At 41.5% G+C, this 22,737-nt stretch overlaps 2 protein-coding genes across 3 annotated transcripts in view; both read left to right on the top strand.

Moving 5' to 3' along the window:
• Positions 1-3,452: 3,452 nt before the first annotated feature.
• osr2 (odd-skipped related transciption factor 2) lies at positions 3,453-7,602 on the top strand. 2 transcript variants are annotated; one of them, XM_080500939.1, is made up of 4 exons: positions 3,453-3,713; positions 5,696-6,380; positions 6,749-6,848; positions 7,119-7,602. In XM_080500939.1, the coding sequence occupies exons 2-4, from the start codon at positions 5,734-5,736 to the stop codon at positions 7,299-7,301; spliced, it is 930 nt and encodes a 309-aa protein (XP_080357065.1). In that variant the 5' UTR covers positions 3,453-3,713; positions 5,696-5,733; the 3' UTR covers positions 7,302-7,602. The 2 variants fall into 2 exon arrangements, with proteins under 2 accessions (XP_080357065.1, XP_080357066.1); XM_080500940.1 differs by having other exon boundaries at positions 7,201-7,602.
• A 4,045-nt stretch (positions 7,603-11,647) lies between these two features.
• The window catches only part of vps13b (vacuolar protein sorting 13 homolog B), a 328,731-nt gene continuing 317,641 nt past the window's right edge, over positions 11,648-22,737 (top strand). The window contains 3 exon segments of the mRNA XM_080500575.1: positions 11,648-11,766; positions 12,948-13,106; positions 15,341-15,484. Coding sequence (XP_080356701.1) covers positions 12,960-13,106; positions 15,341-15,484 — 291 coding nt within the window. The 5' untranslated portion in view covers positions 11,648-11,766; positions 12,948-12,959.

Genomic DNA, 22,737 nt, shown 5'->3' on the forward strand with positions numbered 1-22,737 from the left:
AAATGTGACAGGGGGGGGGGTCTTTGAAAGTGAAAACAGCCATCCTGAGAGAGGCGCTGCTGGGACAGGATGAGTGAGAGTGTAGGTGGGGATGTGGGGGCTTTGAAACCACAGACACCGGCAGGTAAGAGTGACAGATTAAACCCACCCTCCTCTGCTGGGTTACAGTATGGACCTGACATCCTGTCTGTCACACACACACACACATACACACACACATACACCGCTACAGCCTGACAGCCATCCCAACAAGAAGGCCGGGACTGCTTTCCTCTCTGCTCCACAGGTAAGGAGCAGCGATTGAAGGGTATGAAAAGACCCAACTGGGAGACGGATTATGAGACAATCCCCAAAGCTGGGAGCCTGAACATGTAGAATAGAAGTGGATCTTGTCAACGCTTCAAGAAGAAAGAAAGGAAAAAAAAGAAAAAAATCAGCCTCGAGTTCAATTTGTAGCTGGGATTGATTTGAAATGAGGCACATTACTGACACGTTATAAATTTTGTGAACAGGATTTAGTATTAATTTAGGGGTTTTAATATGAAACAAATGTTCTTTTTTTTTTTTTTTTTTTTTTTTCAATTGAAACAATAATTTCCCTATTTCAGTTACGTTTATCCAAAACGACTGCGCCCAAGCCCCACTCCTCGAACTTGTGACAGCTCCACATAATTCCTGGGGTGTCACTCAGTGTTATTGGACGAGGAGTGTCAGCCATTACAGACTTGGCAGCTGCACTGAGCTGCAACACTGATACTCTGTGGGAGTCATATTATCATAGAGAGTGATGGCGGCTGCGAGGGGACTCAGGGCAGGGCCAAAGGGCAAGACACTAACTCTCTGGCTCTGACATTAGCCAAAACTATAAAGAATGGAGTAATCCTATAGCACAGATTAGTGTAACTGTAAAGTCAAAACTGTAAAACAGGGGCCAAAAATGTCCTGTCAGGAACATTTAAAAAAAAAAAAAAAAAAAAAAAAGAACGAAAGAAAGAAAAAGGCTCCATGTGAGATAAAATTCCACAGTCTTCTTGGCTTATAAACCTGATCCTGATACCTGCGTCATGTTTTAATAACTCTGATATGAAACTCAAACTGAATTAAAAGCAATGAGTCACAGTTTGTTCAAACTCATCCGGACCTGTATTCTTCTCATTATGTTATTATTTTATTTGTAGGAATTCCAATGAACTGAAAACTGTTTCTCTGTAAAATCAACAAAGAAATACCACAAATATAACCGTGTCATGAAACTGTATATATCACTGGTAATAAGACTTGAGAGTTTCAATAAGAAGTTTAACTTTTAACCTCTGGAAAAAAAAAAAAAATCTCTCAGGAAATCGGCATTGTTTCCATCAAGGAAATATCTTTGCCTAATTTGTACGATTGTAATTATTTCAGACTGTATATACATTACGCTACGAACTGGAAATATAATTATTAGTGAGGGCAGAGCCAAAATATACTATAAAATAAAATTACACATTTGTACTGCTTTAAATGTAGAATGAAAATGATACGTTGAGAAAATATCATTATCAGTAATGTAAAAACCATTGCTTTATGCAGGAGTGTGTGTGTGATAATGTGCCTGTAGCTGCTCAGTGTTTTGACAGTGAAGATAAAGGCTTGGGTTGATGTGAAACCCAACGAAAACCACAAACATGTTGTGTGCAGACGATGTTTCTGCAGCTCACGAGAAAAAAAAACAAAAAAGAAGAGAGAATCGAGCTGCAGCAGAAAAGGAATTCACGTATTAAAGTCAAATCTTTCAGACACTTTGGGTAACAATTACGGTTTTGAAGGCTTACCAGAGTGCGTCAAAAGCAAGAAACTCTTCCTGCAGGCTCGGTTCATTCTTGGGATTAAAACTGGAGGCAGAAAAAGTCCATTTAGATTTTTATCTTTATTAAGACCACTTTTTAAGTGCATTTAATCATTGTTTTCAGTGGCGTGGACGGAGAATATGAAGTGTCCAATAAGTGACGGTGCCCCGACTGAGAGAGGAAAGGAGCGTGTTGTTTAACGTTTGTGCCAATAGACGGCGCTGCAGGCTCGCTTTCTGCAAAAGCAACGTTGCACCTCTGCATGCAGTTGCACTTTAAACATCTCTGGAAATGCACATTTTAAATAAGAATAATAATAATGTACTTTTATACTCACGCGGGGTAAAATAATCAAATCAAATAACTCTGAAAGGACAGGAGAAAAAAAGAAAACAAACAACACGCATGAACACACGTCGGTCTCATTCATGCGGTTTTGGCATTTCACAGAATCCTCCCTGTTGAATTTCAAACGGGCCTAAATGGTGTCGTTAATTTAATTTATATTTAATGAGCTTTTCGTCCACATCCGTTTCCAATTTTTTTTTTTTTTTTTTATATTGACCTGTTGATGTTAAACCGTGTCCGTGTGCCTTTCTGTGTATGTCATGCAGAAAGAGCGCACTTTCAATTCTGATCTCAGTTGCCAAAAACCTAATTACTCTGAATCTCACAATCCGCGGCCAGAAACCCAACCGCAACATCATTAAAGGCCGGTCTGATTAATCTCATGTAACCATGTGTCACTTCACATTATTTCAAGTGAAACACGACTGAGCAATAATCAAAACCCAGGAACACGTTTTGATTAATGCTCACTTCAACACACACACACACACACACACACACACAGACATATATTTACCTGCCTATATTTTAATATCAGCCGAGATTTGGGGTTCATGTGAGTTTATCTCTGCTCCCAAAAGTGAAATTGTTTCGGCAGATAATTTCACATCGACTCTATAACAAATTGCATTAATGCGTCTTTACGCACGTTTAAAAAGAAATTAAGAGCAGATCATTGTCTAATAAATATTTGCCCCCTATTGTTTGCTTCAGATGTTTTAACCATGCTTCTGGTCCCAGTGTGTGTGTGTGTGTGTGTGGGTGTGTGTGTTTTTTCCCCCCCTGTCACTAACCTCAGAATTATTTTATTCTTACCACAATGAAATAAAACCATTTTATGTGGTGGATCTTGCATGTGCCCTCCATTGCGCAAATAGGGTCTATGGTTTCACACACACACACAAAAAAAGTAAGAAAAGAGAAAAATCGTGTAAGATGCTCAAATATCCAGAGGCACGTTTTTAAAAGCGTGGAGTCAGGAGGGGGGAAAAAAACGTTCAGGGTTTCCTCCCGCGCTTCCAAACATGTCTCCAAAAAAAGAAGGTATCGGCCCTGGCTGCATGGCACATGAGAGGTGTCAGGAGAGGCAGGTTCAGCTGAACACGCTTCTCTACTATGGTCTGGAGCCCTAGTTGCTATCCAAACACAAATAAACAGAGGGGAACATTGGAGTTAATGATAGAGGAGGGGGGTGGAGGCGTGTCGGGGGGCGGGCTGAGCTCGAGAGAAAAAGTGAAGAACCGCACACTTCCAGCCCCAGCTCCGGACGGGACTCCCACGCTGCTGCTGCTGCTGCTGCTGCTGCTGCTCCTGTCTCTCCTCCAAACTTCTCTGTCTCTTTCCACAGCTTTTTTCATAACTTGTCACATCCCTGCAAAAAAGTCTGAGACATCAGACTTGGCTGCATGGCTTCATGAAAGTTTCATGGACTTGGACCTTGGAAAACTTTTAGCGACGCTTTATTGGAGCTCGTCGCCTCTCTAGTAACTGTGGATTACTGACATACCGCAGGACCTCTGGCAGCTATTTATTGGGGTAAGAGTGTGTTTGGCAGGGTAAATGTCACTCTCTGCGGAAAGAGTACCAGCCTCACGCAAAAGTCGCTTATTAGAGCCGCTTCACCGAAAGAGAGAAAAAAAAAAAACTTAGGTTTTGACTGTTACGGTCCAGGGGGATCCCGCTGTTTGTGATACAGTGCGCTGTCCGTGAAGCAAATTAAGTCTGAATGTTTTGGGGGTGATTATTGTTTCATAGTGATAGCCATCTTGAGGTCAGAGTTCAGTTGCGCTTTTGACACAGCTGCTCTGTCCATTGCGCACAGCGTTGCTTGAAACAGTGGTCGCGCGCTGAAAGACTTCCACAAATCTAAAGCCTTCTTCGTCCCGTCCCCTCAAAAAAAAAAACCCCCCAAAAAAAACGTGAAAACAGAGACAGAGTCAGGGAACAAGACGGGACACTTTGGCTGCTGTCAAAGTATAAATGAAGTCCAAAGGTGAGGTGAAGAACAAGCTGAGCGAAGTTGTGCGTTCGGGCAAAGAACAACAAGTGCCTTCACGGTGACTTATGCTGCACCTGTGCGAAATTATATTTAACCCCATCCCTTTGGTGAGAGGTGGAGGAGGAAGGGGGGGATGGGGGTGGGGGGTGGTGGAAGGCGAAGTAAAGTGAATACAAACATCTGTGCGCACGAAAAGTAACGACCTGAGTGAAACAAGCGGCGGCCAGCAGCCTTCCAGCTACCGTGCGCACGACTTTACCTTCTGCAGGCTCTCCAGGCGAGGACAGTCACACTTTTTTTTTTTTAATCTGGCCAACTACATACAAACACATATTTGGATTAGGCTGTCAGAAAAAAAATATATATATACATTAACGCAGAGAAGTTGGTAGTATTAAATAATATTATATTTTCATGGTCGGCCATATCGAAAGGTCAGCTCGCTGGAGCATTGGCCATTTGCCAGTCCTTCTTTCACCATCTGGAGCCTTGAACTTCTACTTTTTCCTGTGTGGGAAAACGCAAGTTGTCATCCCCCCCAAAAAACACGGAACCTGGTTCAGTCTGTGCGCTCCCATCATTTGTCCTGCGTTACAGAAGCCGGTTAAAAAAAAACAAAAAAAAAACGTCTGCTTTTTTTCCAAATACAAACGTAATTTCTTCTGAAATGTAGGTTTAATACCCAGAGGGAACTTACGACCATGTTCTCTTGTTTCACATGAAAGCTGACGTCTATAAAATAAAAAAAATAAAAACAACAACACGTGAAATAAAAAGAGACTGAAAAAAGCAAAACATATTAGTGACTCTAAATTGTAATTTTGGATTTTAAACACAAAGCATTTTCCAACAGAGATGAAAGCGGTTTTCTTGTGGTTAATAGCCTGTTTTGCGTCTTTTGCTGTGACTCATGCACTTAATATACCGGTTCGGATGTCTGCTGGCGACATTTCAGACTGTTGCGAATCGACACACACAGCACTTGTTTTCGCGTGGTGGAACAACCGTCAGACGACCGAGTGTCCGCTCTAATTACCTCGTGTGAGATTTAGAGCTTCATTCAAGTGCGATCCCGATTCACAATTCACAGGGATAATCGGTGCCATATGAGCTGCTTTACACCCACTTTAATTCAATTAGGGGCTCGATGGCTGATTTGTTTTGTGGAAATCTCTTTGAAGTGCATCTCTATTGTAAAGGACGGAACTGTTGTTAATTGCCTGAAATATGTGGTGTGATTCAGACGAACATTATTAGTAGATGAATGCATATTTTTTTCCCCATATTATTTCAAAGTTTAAATTAACTAAATTTAAGAGAACACACATATCCATTAAGATAAATGCAGTCGTGGCAAGCAAGAATAAATCACATTTAATAAATCACTTGTAAAACATTAATTTTAAATGCAAAGAGCCATGTTTGGCTTGACTTTGTTGACACGTCGTTTAAGTTTTACGTCTGAGCTTTGCCACAGCCCTCATTGTGTCGTGCGCTTTATTCCCCCCCCCCCCACCAGGGCTCCCACCGAGTGTTTCCGCTGAGGTCTGAGCCGCCATGGGGAGCAAAGCCGTGCACGCTCCGATCCCCCTGCACCCGGCCCTGCAGCTCACCAACTACTCCTTCCTGCAGGCCGTCAACACTTTCCCCGCGGACCAGCTGCAGGGACTGTACGGCCTCAGCGCGGTGCAGACCATGCACATGAACCACTGGACTCTTGGCTACCCGCACATGCAAGGACTGAGGTCAACGATCACGGCGGCCGCCCAGGGTCTGGTGGACCCCCGGATCCCCTTCCCGGCGTTGCCCTTCACCGCCGCGGCGCAGCTCTTCCACCCGAAGCAGGCCGCGGCGGCGCACGGCGTCCCGTCGCTGCACAAGGACAGGCCGCGGTTCGACTTCGCCAACCTGGCGCTCGCCGCCACGCAGGAGGACCCGCCGAAAGCCGCCAACCTGGCGAAATTGACAGCGGGACTAGGGGGGACCATCTCCGAGCTGAGCAAGCTGTCCCCGGACAGGAAACCCACCCGGGGTCGGCTACCGTCCAAAACCAAAAAGGAATTTATTTGCAAGTTCTGCGGCAGGCATTTCACCAAGTCCTACAACCTGCTCATTCACGAGAGGACCCACACGGACGAGCGGCCCTACACCTGTGACATTTGCCACAAGGCGTTCAGAAGACAGGACCACCTCAGAGACCACAGGTAAAAAAAGAAAAAAAACTCTCCCCCCGATGACAGCCGCCTCATTACGCGTTGCGTCATGAGGACTTTTTGCTACTTGAGAAATTAAAACCCGTGTTTGTTTTTAATGCATTTCTTTTTTTTTTAATAGTTTAAAAAAATATATTCTTAATTTTACAATACAAAACATGTCTGTTCCCAGTTTTCTCTCCACGAGGGCGCTAAAGCACTTTAAAGAAATAAGTTGGACAGTTGAATTTCGTCTTTTTTTTCTTTTCTTTTTTTTCCCCACCGCCTTCCTCTCTCTGGCTCTTTCTTGATGCAAACATCCACAAAGCAAAAGCCCCACACGAACGGACATTTGATTAAGTGTCGTTTCTGTTTTGCAGATACATCCACTCCAAGGAAAAACCATTCAAATGTCAAGAGTGTGGGAAAGGATTCTGTCAGTCTCGAACTCTAGCCGTCCATAAAACCTTACACATGCAGGTAAGCCCCGCATTTTAACAGCCACCGTTACCTCAAACTGTGTCAGACATTATGATCGTAAATCTACAAGAATTCTCTGTCCACTGCATGCATTTGGGGATTTTTATAAGCCTCACTGAAAGACTGACCTATAGCCAAATTCATGTAAAAAAAAATACATATATATATATATGAGTGACTAGTAAATAAAACGTGACACATTCATTTAGATGATTGAAATTTCTGTACAATTAAAGGGAATAATCCTTTGCTTGCTTTAAATCTAAACAGGAGTCTCCCCACAAATGCCCCACATGCGGAAGAACCTTTAATCAAAGAAGTAACCTGAAAACTCACCTTCTCACCCATACAGACATCAAGCCCTACAGCTGTGGCCGCTGCGGAAAGGTGTTTCGGCGCAACTGTGACTTGCGACGGCACAGTTTGACGCACAGCCCACATCAGGACTACTAGCCTGGACAGACAAATAAATAAACAAACAAACACAAATACAATGGACAAATCTCAGAAAGACAATCCAGCGAAGCCCCCGTTTTTCTTTTTTCTTTTTTTTTTTTCTTTGATCTTTGGCTCAAAGACAATCTCCAATCAGGACACGTTCACATGCGCCACATTACGCAGTGGGATTTGTTGCACCTGAACAGCGGAGGAGCCACGTCCAAGTTTCCACCTGTAAATATCAAGACCATGTATATAATGTTGGTTTTTTTTTTTTATTGTCATTTTCCTGACCTTGAAATGAAAAACGTTGTCAAAAAACAGTCATAAGTTTAAAGTATGTTAAATTGTATTTTAGAAAATAAATATTTCCATGATACATGTTTTGCATTTGTCCTGGTTTTTTTTTTTTTTTTTTTTAATTCAGTTGTCCTCCTCCACGCCACCAGGCACAGTGTTACATGCCCAGAGGCAATATTGAAAGGAAACTATTTACTCTGGCCATGAAGTTAATAGTCAGCGTGTTTACAGCCAGCAGGCACCGAGAGCTTTTGTGGCTGACTTGCTGGGATTTTTTATTGTAGATCAGCAGGCATCACTTAACAGGGAGTATGGAATAAAATAAAAGGCACGAGGACTTAAAAAGAAAAAAGAAAAAAGAAGAAGCTCATGTTGAAATATTTCTGACCACAATATTTCAAAAGAAAAATCCCTATGTGTTATTTGATGAGCAATTTTATGATACGAATGTCACGTTTTCTAAGCTGTACAGCCACTTCCTCGGTGTCTCTGTGAGTCTGACAGTCATTCGGCCCCGTTATCGTCTTCCTCGTCTGGAGCGTCAGGAGGTTGATTAGTATTGTATTAGTCACATTATCAGCCCTGTCACACGTCTTTATCTCCTCCGCATCGCCTCGGAAATCATTCTGACGTGCAAAATAGAAGGAGACGTCGCCGCCTGCAAAAGCGTTTGAACACACAGATTTAATTTAAAACAGCGTGCGTCAAAACACGTTTTCGACTGTTGGATCTCACACTTCTTCCAACTCACTATTGTTTGAGTGCATTCACAGTGGAAGTGCCAGCCAGCTCGCCACATATAAAAAAAAAATGACTTCTTTTTTTTTTTTCATGAATTAAAAGGGAGTGCTATACAAATTAAAGGTTTATCATGCGGCGTTATAATAAACAAGATCAAGATACAGTTGTTTTGGACGCCGTGTTTTACACTGCAGTTATAAAACACGGATTTAGACAGATTTCTGTGGATACTTGTGAAAACCAAGATTTGGATATCCTCCAAATAAACTTTGACCGGCCACTCTTTACGCACCACGGCCTGTGGCGAAACGAGGAACTATCTGATCCTTTTTTATTGTTATTATTCTGTGAGGATCTGATGAGGAAGGACCGTCCCTCGCGCCTCATTTCTTTATCTTCCTGTGTCCCATGGCCTTCAGGGCCTCGCGTTTCTTGAATTCAGCAGCCCCTTTTTCCGACCTGACGTTCTCCAACCGGGACGCAAGTTTCACCTGACGGCGCAATTAAATAGCTCGAAAAGATAAAAATAGCCTCTATCTCCGATGGCTCGAAAAGAAGAGTCTGGAACAAGTGTCTTACAATAACAGCGGGAGATTTAAAACGGAATCCGTGGCCGCAGTAAGGCCATTAACCAAGGCCCAGGTTCACTGCTAACTACAGACTCGGAGGTTCCGTTTTATTACTGACGAGGAAACGGAGTGCAACTTCTCCTGCGAGCTCATATTCACAAATAAATACGAATAGAATCATGATATTCATATAAAAACCACACAAAAATTCATCCAACGGTAAAATAAACAAATTAGTTGGTAAATCAAATATACAATTGATTGACTTATTTGGCTGGAATAATAATAATAATAATAATAATAATAATAATAATAATATTTGAGTTTTATTTAAAAAATCTATGAATGTGTATTTGGTTATATTTAAATGAACAGACTTTATGACAGCACATATATGCACAAGCACATAGTTCTGAAAGTGACAAATAACTAGGGATTGGTATTTCAGGAAGTAATTCAATATGAAATAGATACATTCTTTTTTGATTTATTGAAACAGTGGAATGATTATTGTGGGTATTTCTTTTCGTTTTCCTGAATTACTGTATTTCTGGCGACCTTGGTCTGTGATAAATGGTCAAATCTCGTTGTTAACTCCCCCTGCAACACTCAATCGATCAGCACGACGCTCTGCCACACGTCATTTCAAAATAAATTATAATATGCATATGTCACTCGATAATTTGTAAATGGGTTGTGATGTTGTTTATCTATTGTATTGTGAATGTGTTTGTTTGTTTACGTGAATAAATGTGAATGTTATGTTGACCGTATGTACGCGTCAGTGTTCTGCCTGTTTTCATTTTCGATTCTAAACAAGTCCCATGCTGAACACACCTGGCAATAAAATATTCCCTGACACTGAATGTTGTTAGGATCTGATCGGACAATCTATGGTAAATATGAGCCAGACCAGTATATCATTAAAACATAATAAAAAAAAAAACAATCGAATGTGCTCGACTTGTAAAATTCTAAAACGCTTTCAATAACACTGCAACACCTGGTTGAAACACCGGCAATCTCTTTAACCATGAAGCCTTATAATATTCAGTAGGTTGATCAGGTCACTCATTTGAGTCTTTTTTTCCTTCGGGGGCGTCGATGTCTGAACTCGTTCATCGAAAGAGTAAATGTGATTCCTCCCTTCGTTAGATTGGGAACATTTTTCCTGTGCCAACCTGTCGTTGGAGGCCAATGCGCACTGTTACGCAGACGCACGGATGGGTGGACTGTCCTGCGGCCGGCGGCGGACGTCTTCCATGGCCGGCCAGCGTGAACTGTGTCCCCGGGAAGCTTTATCTGGCTGTCAAGGGAGAAGCTGCACTGACTGCCGGCTGCGGGCCTTGAGGATCCGCTGCTCTGCCTTCAGATCTCCAAGACCTCACACAGCACGTCAGTCACATTCATATCATTTGCACCTTTATGGAGAAAATAAAAATAAATAAGTAGGACTCTGACGACATTAAATTGTAGTGAAAGTAAACAATGAAAATAGAAAAAAAAAACTGCACCAAAGTTTAAACTCCCTTCGACACGATACAGAGATCAGCACATTTTTGTGATTTATAATTCTTGAACCATAAACGCCTAGATTTTTGAAATACACGAAGTTTGTTAATTTTCATGGTTTAAGTATTTTTCATATTTGCAAAAACTGCAGCATGCAAAGGCAACAGTGGGGAATGGGAAATCCGGTGTATATAAGTTTAACATATTTTTTGCTTCAATTTCTATAGCTACTAGACCCCATGATATGCAATATTAATATAATAAAGTGTTCAGTGATCGCAAAACCAACAAAAGGATCTTTAAAATGATGATCATTTAGATTGTTTTTCATGGTCTCAATTATTTCTTTCGGAAAACATGGCAACAACCACCTGCCGTTAAACAAAAACCTGCATTTGTGTGTTGTAACCCTCCAGTTATATATCTCAATACGATCATCACAATTATTCATAGTTTCTGTAATTTCATGTTCTCAATAAAATGTTTGAACTCAGTATAGGTTTGCTAATGTACAGATATTTATGTTTATCATTGTTTACGCCATCTGTGGTTGTGGGGCGCAATATCCGAAGGGAATTGCTGATCATGAAGTTGTGTCGAATATGGTAAAAAAAAAGAAGAATGATATGGAAAAAATAAAGAAACGAACAATTGTTTATTTATTATTTATCATTCTATGTTTGGAGTATGCTTGGAAAATCTGAAGGAATACAACTTTTATCTGAAGTTGTCCTTTAAGAAATTCATTATATATAAGTTGACTACCTGCCCTCCATTAATAGAGATTCCCAGGCTTTAGTGATTCTTTTATTCACATTTTATCTATTCTGTTCTCTGTGGAGCGACACAAAATGTCCCTGTCGGATTATAAATAATTCTATTCTATTCTATTCTATCCAATCCTATTCTATTCTATTCTATTCTATTCTATTCTATTCTATGAAGAGAGGGGGCGTGTCAGGATATTACGTTTTTTTACGAATGATAATACTTCAAAGACACCCTGTAAATTCTGTAGTGCACTTCTGAAAACACACTCCTTTGTATTAGAGAAGAAAAAGTGTGACGTCTATTCATAAAAAAATCCCTTTCAATCATAGTACTTGTCGCACTACAAAACGAATATGATATAAATTCAGACATTATGATCTCTCGCTCTTCACATGTTTTCAAATCAGGAGTTGCAGATTTCCCATGGTCTTAAACGCATCACAGGTCATACGGAAGCCGCGTTGGTGTTTACTGATGACGTTGTGCTGTAGCTTCAGAGCGATGTGGCTAACGACGTTGAACGATATGAACACGTTTTATTAAACTCTGAATTTTACAACCGGCTACAGGACACAGGCAGGGGACAAGTAAGAACCGGATTTCCTATTCTAACCATTACCATTCTTTTTCATCGCGCTGAAACGAAGTTAGGGCGACTTTCCCTGACGCGTAGCTTAGCTCTGCTGCGTTCAGTTTGCATGACAGGCTAGCTCTGCTCGCTTTACCTGCTCCACTCAAAGTTTTGTCACTTTTAGCCACGTTGCAGGATGTTATTTCCTGTTACATGGGACAATTAAATTGAATTCTACGACTGTGCTTTAGCAGTGCGTTATCACAACAGGTTTCCCACTTCTTAACATGTCGTATACGATAATTATAGCCATAATTCTGAGCGAGCGGGCTAGTCAGGTGAATTAATACCACATTATTATTAAAGCTTCGCGAACAACACTAGTAAAAATGTTTAATTGATATTTTATTGAATTGTTAGATGAAAGCGTGTTTACTTTTACCAGAGGAATCGCGAATGAAGTTATAATGTGAACCACAGGGTGCTCGTCATGACTTCTACGTGTAATTTGTTTTAAAACACACAATTAAAATGACAATTAGTTACACCTGCTTCACTACGTAAGCATTACAACCATATTGCATACCAGCTGCATCAAGACAATAGTGAAATTAAGTAAATTTTTGCCGACATTGGGTGGAAATTCGGACACAACCCAGTCCATTTCGGACGAACCACTAAAAAAAAATACTCACTTATCTATGACCATTTTAGACCAACAGCTGTTTGGATTGTAAGTGTTAGATATGAATATGAATGTGTCAGTTTGTGTGTTTTTTTTGTTGTTGTTGCACAAAATGAGAATATAATCCATAATTCCAAGCTGTAAAACCTGAATGTGCAGTAGAGGAAAGAAGCCCAAGGGACTTATGTGGAATGTTCCCTACCAATAAACTACCATAATGAAACATCACCGAGATGAAATTAACAACAACAAGGAGCAACAAGCACAAAAAAACTAACAAGAGTTCATAAAATCAGTCACCTAAGCTGCACAACATATCAACTCGGAATCAGTAGGACAGAAAATTTAGTAGTTCAAATTAAAGTCTTTTGTTTTGCTCGTTGGGTCAGAATAAATATCTGACGATAAGAAGAAAAAGTCTCTGCAAAAAGTCCGATAACAAGCCAATCATTGCAATCAGGTCTGTTGAAGTGTGCAGGATTGTGTCCATCCCTGATTTGTTTTCTCTTCAGGACTGTGACAAGATGTTGGAGTCTTATGTCACGCCGCTCCTGATGAGCTATGTGAACAAGTACATAAAGAATCTCAAGCCGTCCGACCTGCAGCTGTCCCTGTGGGGAGGAGATGTGGTGCTCAGCAAGCTGGACCTGAAGCTGGATGTGCTGGAACAGGTATGTGGGTTGGATGTACATCCTAGATGTTTTACTTCTAGATGTCCAAGGCAAGAAACATGACAGGGCGACAGCTTTGTTTTGTATTTTATGTGGTTATTCTATTCAGAGATGTCCTGGCAGGACTGATAAAAGTGATTCTGGGCTGAGGTTTAGTTTTACAGAGAACATTGTGTGTTCAGTTCAGGTTAAATCCCCTATGAACCTTAATGAAACATTCATATTTTCTGCCGATTTATGATGATTTTGATAATAAACAAATAACAAATGTTGCAGACCTGTAACGCATGGCCGCCACAAGCCAGTGTGAAACACATTTTAGTGAACCGGAGCGTTAAAACAGTGCCATAATATCCTTTAAATTTAAGTTTTTTAAAGTTTGTCTTTGTCGCACACGTAATGAAAATGTCTATATTTTCACAGAGAAATATGAACAGGTTAGTAAAAAGCCTGGCTACGTGTAAACGGGGCGTCAGAAACTTTAAGACAAAGTCGGTTGCAGATTGGTGATCCCGTGTCACGTCTCTTATTCTCCTCGGTCTTGTTACCGGCCTGTTGCCTATTAACCAAATTAGTTGCGAAATGCTCTTCTACATGGTTTGGGTTTTCGGCCAATTACTTTTCCAGCCTCAGTTCCAACTTTCTTAAGATGTTTCAATACAGCGACCCGCCTTTTTAAATTGCGATAAAAAGACATTGGCTGTATGATTGAGATGACTTTCTCTGCTAAATTTGAAGCCATTCAAACGTTTGTGTTTTGTTGGTATTGACACACGACACTTTATAATGACCATTACTGTTCCATCATATGCAATATACGTTTATTGATTTGTTCTGTTCAATAATGACATAATCTATGGTATATTTCAAATAAATAGCAGCATTATCTTACAGTAATATAAAATATAGTAACTGCTGTTATCTTGTTTATATGTTATTGTCAGTGTTTTTCATTGTTATTACTATTGTTTGTATTCTTTTGCTGCTTTTGTATTACTGTCCACTTGCTCCTGCAGCAATGTAAAGGAAGGAAGTAAAGGATTATCTTATCTTATTGCACGAAAGTATGTATATTAGTGTTTCATTTAGAAGTGCAAAAGCCTCAGTACATATATTTTCATTGACAAAACCAAATAAATGCTTTTCCCCTGGAGTATTTAACAAGTCGTATATTTACGTCTGAGCTAAACTGTGTTACTTGTTACTTTGACTTGAAATCTGTGAGAAACAAAACAACCTGTAACCAGGCAGTTTTCAGCCTCTCTACTGTCAGTGTGCAGAAGTTTGATAGACTTCCTCTGATATTTTCCTCCGCAGCGTTATTTTGACACGCTGTTCTTCTCTACACTTGTAAAGTCTGGATTAGATCAGTCCTCCGTGAGTTAAAAGGGGTCTCTCTTCCTTTTGAGTGGGCTCTGACTGCTTCTGAAGAGCAGACCAAAACACTACCTAACCCAACCGATTGTGATGAAAGTTCTTATTGAAAGCAGCTTGGAGCGAGCTGACAGTGGGAATATTGTGCGAGGGCTGGAGATTTGTGTGTAATGCTATGTCAAAACTTTGGAAATTGTCCGGCGATTGCCTTTTGTTTTCCTTTGTCGGACCACGCTTGGATTGAAAATGTGCACTCGGAGATTATCTTCTCAATAAAAGCAGTAATTTTTAGTGAAACATGGTGTGGGCTATCGAGCCGACACACTGTAAATCCACAACAGCCTTTTTCTCAGAAATATGATTGGTTATTAATTTTTGGCGTGGGCCTGCAGTACAGGCATGTGTGTAGGCAGTCGAGTTCCCCGGGACTCGTTCTCACACAGAGTGGTTCAAGATGCAGGACTGCGATTCGGCTGCCTCTGAGAAAATCCGATTTATTTTGATAAAAAGTGTAACCACTATGTAATCTGTAGCTTTTGTTTTTACTATCCTCTCGTCTTCAAATATTAGTTTTAAAGTGCTGTTTGAAAATGGATGGATGGGGATTACAGATGTTTTTGAAACCTCCGTAGTCATATTGACACATGTCTATATTTTTTGGCCTCTCCGCCCGTGTTCGGGCCGTCGAGTGCCGACAGAGAGTGGATGTGGGGAATGAAAGCAGGAAAATGACATTTTGGTGAAAACTCACTCTGCTGAGAACTGAACGGGGAGCTGATATGTCATTTTATGTCTTGTGGTGTCTAAATTCCACTTGTTTGCTCTGTCTCACCCTGATATCTTTTTTCACATAACTGCAGGAGTTGAAACTGCCCTTCACATTCATGAGTGGTCACATCCACGAACTCCGTATCCACGTACCCTGGACCAAGCTGGGGTCCGAGCCCGTGGTCATCACCATCAACACCATGGAGTGCATCCTCAAGCTCCGGGATGGAGCCCAGGTTCGTGGTTTCACTACTATGAGAACAGTGTTATTCCTGGTTTGTTGACTTGGCCAGAGCAGCGCTGATCACATCCCCCCCCCCCCCCCCCCCCTCCCCTCCCTCCCCCTCCCTCCTTTTCTCTTTCGTAATGCTCTTTGTGTTGAATAAACAAATACTGATCCTGCTGAATTATTGATCCCAGTAAGATTCACTCTGGGATTGTTAGGCCCCGTTTACACGACGTTTTAAGTGAAAATGTATCGTTTTCGTTTAAGAAAAGGTTTGAAAAAAGATTTTAGTTTCTGCGGAAACAGTGGAAATGTTGAAAACTATGTAGTTAGCATGTTGGGCCACTAGTGGGTGCTCTCGGTTGTTTATGTGACGCAATCGCACAGCGAGAGGAGAACAAAATGCTCCACGGTAACAATGGTGAGCACACGGACGTCGGTATGGAGAGAGGATGACGTTGGGTTGCTATTAGAAATGACTCAACAATAAAACCACCAAGTCCCAGGAGAATATGGTCTGGGAGTCATGACACTCTGGAGGAAATGCTGTTATTTTGCTTCTGTTCGGACATGTGCAGAAGAACTATTTACTGCAGCCGTGGGGCGCTAGCACAGGAGCAGTGTTTATGTCTACACAGAGAGGGGTCCTGAGTGTTTTTCATAAAATTGCGTTTGTGCCTGTTTACACGACAATGGAGTCTTGAGTTTAAAAAAAAAAGAAGGTTCTGAGCACCGTTATCATATAAATGGACTCAACAAAAGCTTTGCATTTTCACTTAAAGACATTGTCGAGTAAAGAGCAAGCAACGCGGTCAATCCATTTTCACTGCTCACTCTGGAGGCAGCCATTGTTGTTGTTGTTGTTGTTGTTGTTGTCCAGCTCCTCATGCATGCGCATGAGAACTATTTGCTATGGCCGTCGCGCTCATGTGCAGCAGCAGCAGCGTTTCAGAAAATGCTCATTTTCATCCAGGTGCCATGGAGAAGGAGTCGGAGCCTTTTGAATAAGTTCCGTTTCAGGAGCAGTGTGGAAAAGTCGCGTTTTCAGTGACCGAGCACCGTTGTGTAAACGGACACCCAAAACTTAATGAAAGTTTGAGCACTTTCCACTTGAAAATGTGGCCTTAGTTGCCGTAACAAAATATAAAACATTTTTATTTTGCCATTGTGTGATATCACATGATGCAAGTCAGTGTTTTTCAACCTTTTTTGAGCCAAGACACACTTTTTTCTTTGGAAAAATCTGGAGGCACACCACCACCACCACCGAAAAATGTTAAAATGTGAAACTCTGTAGCCTCTATTAACAATATAAAGTCATTCTCATTAACGTTTTATCAACAGGAATCAAATAAATACAGAAAGAAAGTTCTTTTTTTTAATAGTGCCTCCCTCAGTGTGAAACCTGGACCTGATGGATGAAGAGCTGAGATCCTGGTTCACATTCTTCCTTTTCAAAAACTTCTCCATCACTGTCACTGACACAGTACTTTGATACAAGATGGTAGCAGGAGGTGGAGATGAACCACACTGACGTCTGTCACTTTACATTTCATCGGCAAAGTTCTGTGCTGCCCTCTATTGGCGAAGAGTATTTATACATGATTACTCTGCAACACACTGTCGGCTGTGAGAGCAAATGTTTTTTAGAAAACAATGTGAAACTGGATAATTTCCCACGGCTCACCTGACGAGATCTCGCGGAAACACCAGTGTGCCGCGGCACAGTGGTCGAAAAACACTGATGTAAGTGACATTTGCAAATGACCCAGCCAACCCATAATATTCCAACTCTGTTGCTCTCGCTGCCGTGAGGCACGACGCAGGCGGGCCTCGGTGTGTTTAATCAGCGGAGTATTTGACGTTTTGTTACTTATCTCCGTCTAATTACACCTCACGAGGAGCGCATCAGTGAAAAATAACAATGCGAGCGAGGAAACGAGAGGCTGCCTCGTTGAAGCAACAGGATGAATTCATGGCTGTTGAAGAGATGACTTGGATCAATCACACTTTGGCACAAGTGCAGCAACACATCTCGGATGAATGTGTGTTGTCATGCAAACTCCCAGAACTGCTTCAGAAGTGAGTAAGTGAGAAGCGTCAGCCTTTGCCTTCTAAAACGAGTTTGATATAAAGCAGGCACCGGCTATTGTTTTGTCCCACATCATCATATCATTTGGGAAAGAAAAAAAAAAAAAACTACTTGTATCTCTTTCGCCAAGTACTCACACTCTCGCTGTTGAGAAGGAGGGACAGCAAAATTGACCACTGACCAGAATTCTCCAGGCTTTAGTTTTCGTTTAGTTTCCCAGCTGTGAACATTTATTTCCTCTCGAAGAATCATTAAGAATCACGTAAACAAAAACAAATTGTTCAACATCGACGTGGAATGTGTGTTTTGTATAATATGAAATGTCTGTTTAAAAAAAAAAAAAAAGGCGGCTCAACCTCTGTTTTGCTTCAACATTGATCAGAGTCTGAGAACAGTCCTTCCATGTAAAATATTTGTATTATTGTGTTTAATTTAGTTACAAATATTTTCATTTTCCAAGTGTGTTTCCTGAAAAGTATTTTTTTTCTTTTTTTGGGGGGGGGGGGGTCGATTTATTCTTGCAGAAAAAGCCTGGTCCTATTTTGCCCCCCCCCCCCCTCCGCTCAGTTCGCAAAAGTGTAACTCGGTGCTGGCGCTTTATGGGAAGGTTGAAGTTTCAAGGCCAGATGTCCCAGAAGAAACACATTTCAAGGGAAGTCAATTACAGCTAATTATATAGACTGCGGCTAAAAGATTTGTAACACATGAGCCTGAGCTGCCCAGAACTAATGGTAAATATCATACTATGCAGGTGGCTACTGCTCAAGTGATCGGGTTTCGAGCCCGGTGGAAATTTAAACTTGTTTTTTATGCTCCATACACAGCTTAAGGTCATGTACTCGTACCGGTGCTGGTGTAATGCTTGTAGTCTCAAAACAACTATTTGTTACAGATGTTTTTCTAAAAGGCTTTTCGGGCGAAGAAAAGATTTTGGGGGAATTGCAAATGACATTTGGACAAATTATTCAGCGGTATGTACACCCAGGAGACATAATTTGGAGAAAAGCCAGACTTACAGCAGAAATCCTTCTAGCATGTGGAATTTAAATGAGCCACTACACTTCTCTCCTCTGCTGGTAGGAGGCAGGAGGCTGACTACTGTGTTCTGCAGCCAAGAAAATGAAGCCAGTTTCCTTTATATGCTTCAGGGTTGTGTAATTTGGTTACCCGCCTCTCATTATTATTATTGTTACCTTTTGATCCCCGTAACACATCTCTTCGTTTAAAAAAAAGAAAGAGAAAAAGGGAACAGCAGTACTGGCTGTGTGATCTCCAAGGTGGCACATTACTCTTTTGCTTATTCCAGAAGGAAAGTGTGTCAAATTAATCTCAGAAAAAATAACCTGACACTTTTCTAAAGGTTAGATGCCAAGTTCATAAAGATTAAAGGTCTGGCACAGTTTTAATCCAATTCCAGCAGGAAGTCATGGGCGCATGTCACCTTTGGGCCTCCAGATTTTTCTAAGAGGCTTCTTGTAATTTGGACAATAGGGCACTGGGTTTTTTTTTTTTTTTTTTAAAGATCTCAATTTGACATGCGTCCGGGCAAAATCTTCCAATTGTAGTTTAACACATTACCCGAATTCCTGTGGTGGAGCTCCCGCAGCCAACGGTGTGGAAATGATAAATTATATCATTAATGCGGTTTGTTTTCATAATTACCGTTAAAGCCCGAGCGCCGGCCTGTAAAAACATCCGCACATCTTTTTGAAGTTCATTAAGGTCTGTGTAATTTCACCGGAATGATTTGGCCCTTTATAATGTTGGCGTTTCCTCTGGAGAGGAACTGGGTAATATTAGGGGATATTCAGATTGCTCAATAGAGCCCATCTGCGGCTCACAATTAGAGTTTCCAAGCAAAAAAAAGTTGGAAATTTGGGGCGTTTAGCAGCAGTTGGAGATTACAGCTCCTGCTGACAGTGTAATTGCTTTAAATAAGCTGTAATGAGGACTTGTAGTGAAGAAAGTATGCTAATTGGAAAACAGTGTTGTCAACTTTTTGACAGGAATTCTGGAAACCAAACAACTATTAACCAATAAAAATGTTGGGACAGACACCTTTTAAGATATCTACATTTGTATATACATCCTCTCATTTATTTGAGTTTATTGACACAGAAGTAACTAAATAAATAAAAAAAAGTACTCTGGGCTCAGTGTAAAGGCATGTGAAGCGAGACTATTTCGCCTTTGCCAAAGAGCTCAGTGTGTGTATCAACAGATTGGTCACGGGGATGAAAGGGTTTTGTTGTAATGCACTTCTTCGTCCTCGTGCGCAGACAATCAGTGTCTCTCCGCATGAATTAAGCGACTTTTATGTTGAATGAAATAACCCCGAGATTGCCAAGAGCTGCTTCGGATAAAGCGATACATAATCCGAGAAACCCTCTCTCGCACGTCGCACAAAAAAAGAACTGGGAGCAAGTAATGAAACTCCATAAGCATCAAGTGTTTTCCTGGCCTCACTGGAATCTCACTGAAATGAGGAGCAGCTAATTTATATTAAGTGGTGTCCGTTTATATTGTTTCGGTCAGGTGATGTGGGTTGGAGTGACACGGAGGTTTTGGTCTTGGTTGAAGAGACTTTTAATGTTCAGGAGGTTGAACATCAGGTATTGCGCTGCACGTTTGTGCGCCCCGTTCAGATATTTGTAACTCGTAACAGATTCGGGTGACACACTTGACACTTCTTGACGAAAGACCTAACAGCAAACATGGATGTAATGCTTCACTTTCCCTCTTCCTTGACAGTTTGGTGAACTGCACCAGATGTTGAAGATGAGGTGCAATCTCAGGCTGGACGGCAGTTACAGTGGATCGTCACACTTTCAGATACTTTTTTTTTTTTACGAGACAAAGATAAGAGCTGGGGCTTAGCGAGGAGAGCCGCTCTGTTTTGGCTCAGCTCGCTGCTTGATCTGGGAGTTTTATGGCTGCTGAGTGCATTTGCCACTGATGTGGAGGTTCTGATTGATGCGTTGCCTCGAGATGATTTGGGGAGGTGCCTCTGAGACTTGCTGGTTTGGCATATGGTTTAACTGGGCCGTTTCTTCTGTTAGATTCCTTCCAAACTATTTTTAGGGCTTTACACCGCTTAACCTCAATGCTCCTAAATAATGGGTAATACATGCGAATTAGGAAATCCCGTCTTGAACACTTTCGAAAACCCCCCCCTGGTCGTTATCCTATTGCTATCTCGACCACCTACACGACAGAACCGTGCTACTTAAGCTGTTTGGGAGCTGAACTGGAAACTGCAGATGTGATACTTGATTTGTGAGTAACAAAACAGGTTTTTAAAACAGTACGACCTGTTGTGGGGTTTATTTTGGACCGTGCAGCTGTAACTTGTGGTTTTGCCACCCAGAGGTTGACTCCGCAGCCCACCAGATAGGAACTCTCCAGTGTGTAGGCTGTTAAAGCCGCTCTGTGTAGCCTGCGGTCATGGTCACTGGTAATTATCTGCACTTCATGGTTTAAGACTGAAAAATGTAATTGTTATTGACAGATCGCAAACGTGCTATACGCCAATGAAACAAAACATCCCGATTTCTAACAGATGACTTGCTGAGCATCTTTTTAACAAGGCGTTTTGAGATCTGCATTATAGTATGGCGTGGTTGTCGACTCGAGGCTCCTTAAAGCATTATCACAGTGACGTCCAATAAATTAGGTTTTGTCTTTAAATGTTCCGTTTTGGTTTATCTATGTAGATATCAGTGTAGAATATGGGGAAACGGGCAGGTGTAAAAGCTTTTGGCTGGGAGGTTCGGGATAGTAATGGGCAGTGGGGGAGTAGTAATTCCTAATAGTGGTTTGTTGGTTGAGGAAACACAATGTCTGAAAAGAGTGTTTGGGGGATGTCTGGGAATCGGTCCATAATGTGGCTGCTTCCCATCAACTCTACAGATTTGTTTTCTCATTCTATGAATTACTGAGGTGCTGTTTACATGAAAATGTTTTAAGTGAAAGGACATTCGTTTCAGAAAACTTTCACATGTACACATGCAATATTTTGAAAAACGATGTCCATTTACATGGAAATGGAAGAAATGCTTAATACGATGTAGTCTTCATATTGACACTGTTTGTTCTTGATGTGAAACCACACACACACACACACACACACACACACACACACACACACACACACACACACACACACACACACACACACACACACACACACACACACACACACACACACACACACACGTGTGTGCAGACAACAAAACCGCTTAAATAAAGAACCAAAATGGTTGAAACTAAAAATTGAAACAGCTGGAAGGTGAAACTTCCTAAAACTCTTAAGAGCTGTGTCAGCCTTATTTTAATGGTGAAGTTTGTTTTGCGGCTCGAGTTGAATTTGTTTCGCTGGACGGTGGACGAATACGGCCCTTGGTCACATTGAGCTTTTTCACCCATGTGACTTAAGTCATGGCCTAAATTGTTGTGCCGCCGCTTTGGACATCGATGGTGTCTGTAATCGCAATTAATCACAAGTAAACACTATCGCAACAGCACTTAGAAGGGGTGATAAATTAATGATGTTAATTGTGTGAGTATTTGAGCAAGCCACACAGTAGAGCTGTCCACAGCTGTGAGTCATCTGGACGGAGGAAATAAGAGGAGATATGTGGATAAACCGACACAGTTGAGGGATAGATGACCCATATCTGTTCCCTCCTGGTATGTTACTGATGTTGTGAAGCGTGATCTGGCTACCGTCGCCCAGTTTGAGTATCACGATCTCTTCAGCTATGCTTGGTCATTCGGCGGTATGTGACGGTGTGCGCTGTATTATCAGAGTACGTGTGTGTGCACGGCCCCCTTTTAACAGATGCTGGGTGTGCAGGTTGCTTTTACTGGTGTGTGTGTCAGAGGAACGGTGAGAGAAGCAGGTCCAGCTTAGGTAGAAATAGCTGTACATGTATAGAGTTAATAGCAAATAAATGCTACGGGGCCTGAGCAAGAAACCGTGTGCTGTGAAGTGAGGGAAAGTTTGTCTCACCTGTGTCTCTGGAACAGTGTGACTGTGTTTAGCGTGTTGTTTACAGTCAGGCGACGTCCAAAACGGTGGGCCCAGCGGTACCACCAGACCTCCGACGTCACATGAAGAACGTCAGTAGGTTGCAGACTCCTTGTATGGACAAGACAAGGAGGTTGGATTG

The sequence above is a fragment of the Blennius ocellaris genome (assembly GCF_963422515.1).
Source record: "Blennius ocellaris genome assembly, chromosome: 8".
Classification (NCBI taxonomy): Eukaryota; Metazoa; Chordata; class Actinopteri; order Blenniiformes; family Blenniidae; genus Blennius; species Blennius ocellaris.

Excerpts from the sequence above, each read along its gene's own strand:
- osr2 (XM_080500939.1), top strand. The coding sequence starts at position 5,734 with ATGGGGAGCAAAGCCGTGCACGCTCCGATCCCCCTGCACCCGGCCCTG. Across the intron at positions 6,381-6,748 it reads GACCACCTCAGAGACCACAG|ATACATCCACTCCAAGGAAA; the intron begins GTAAAAAAAGAA and ends TCTGTTTTGCAG. Across the intron at positions 6,849-7,118 it reads ATAAAACCTTACACATGCAG|GAGTCTCCCCACAAATGCCC; the intron begins GTAAGCCCCGCA and ends AAATCTAAACAG.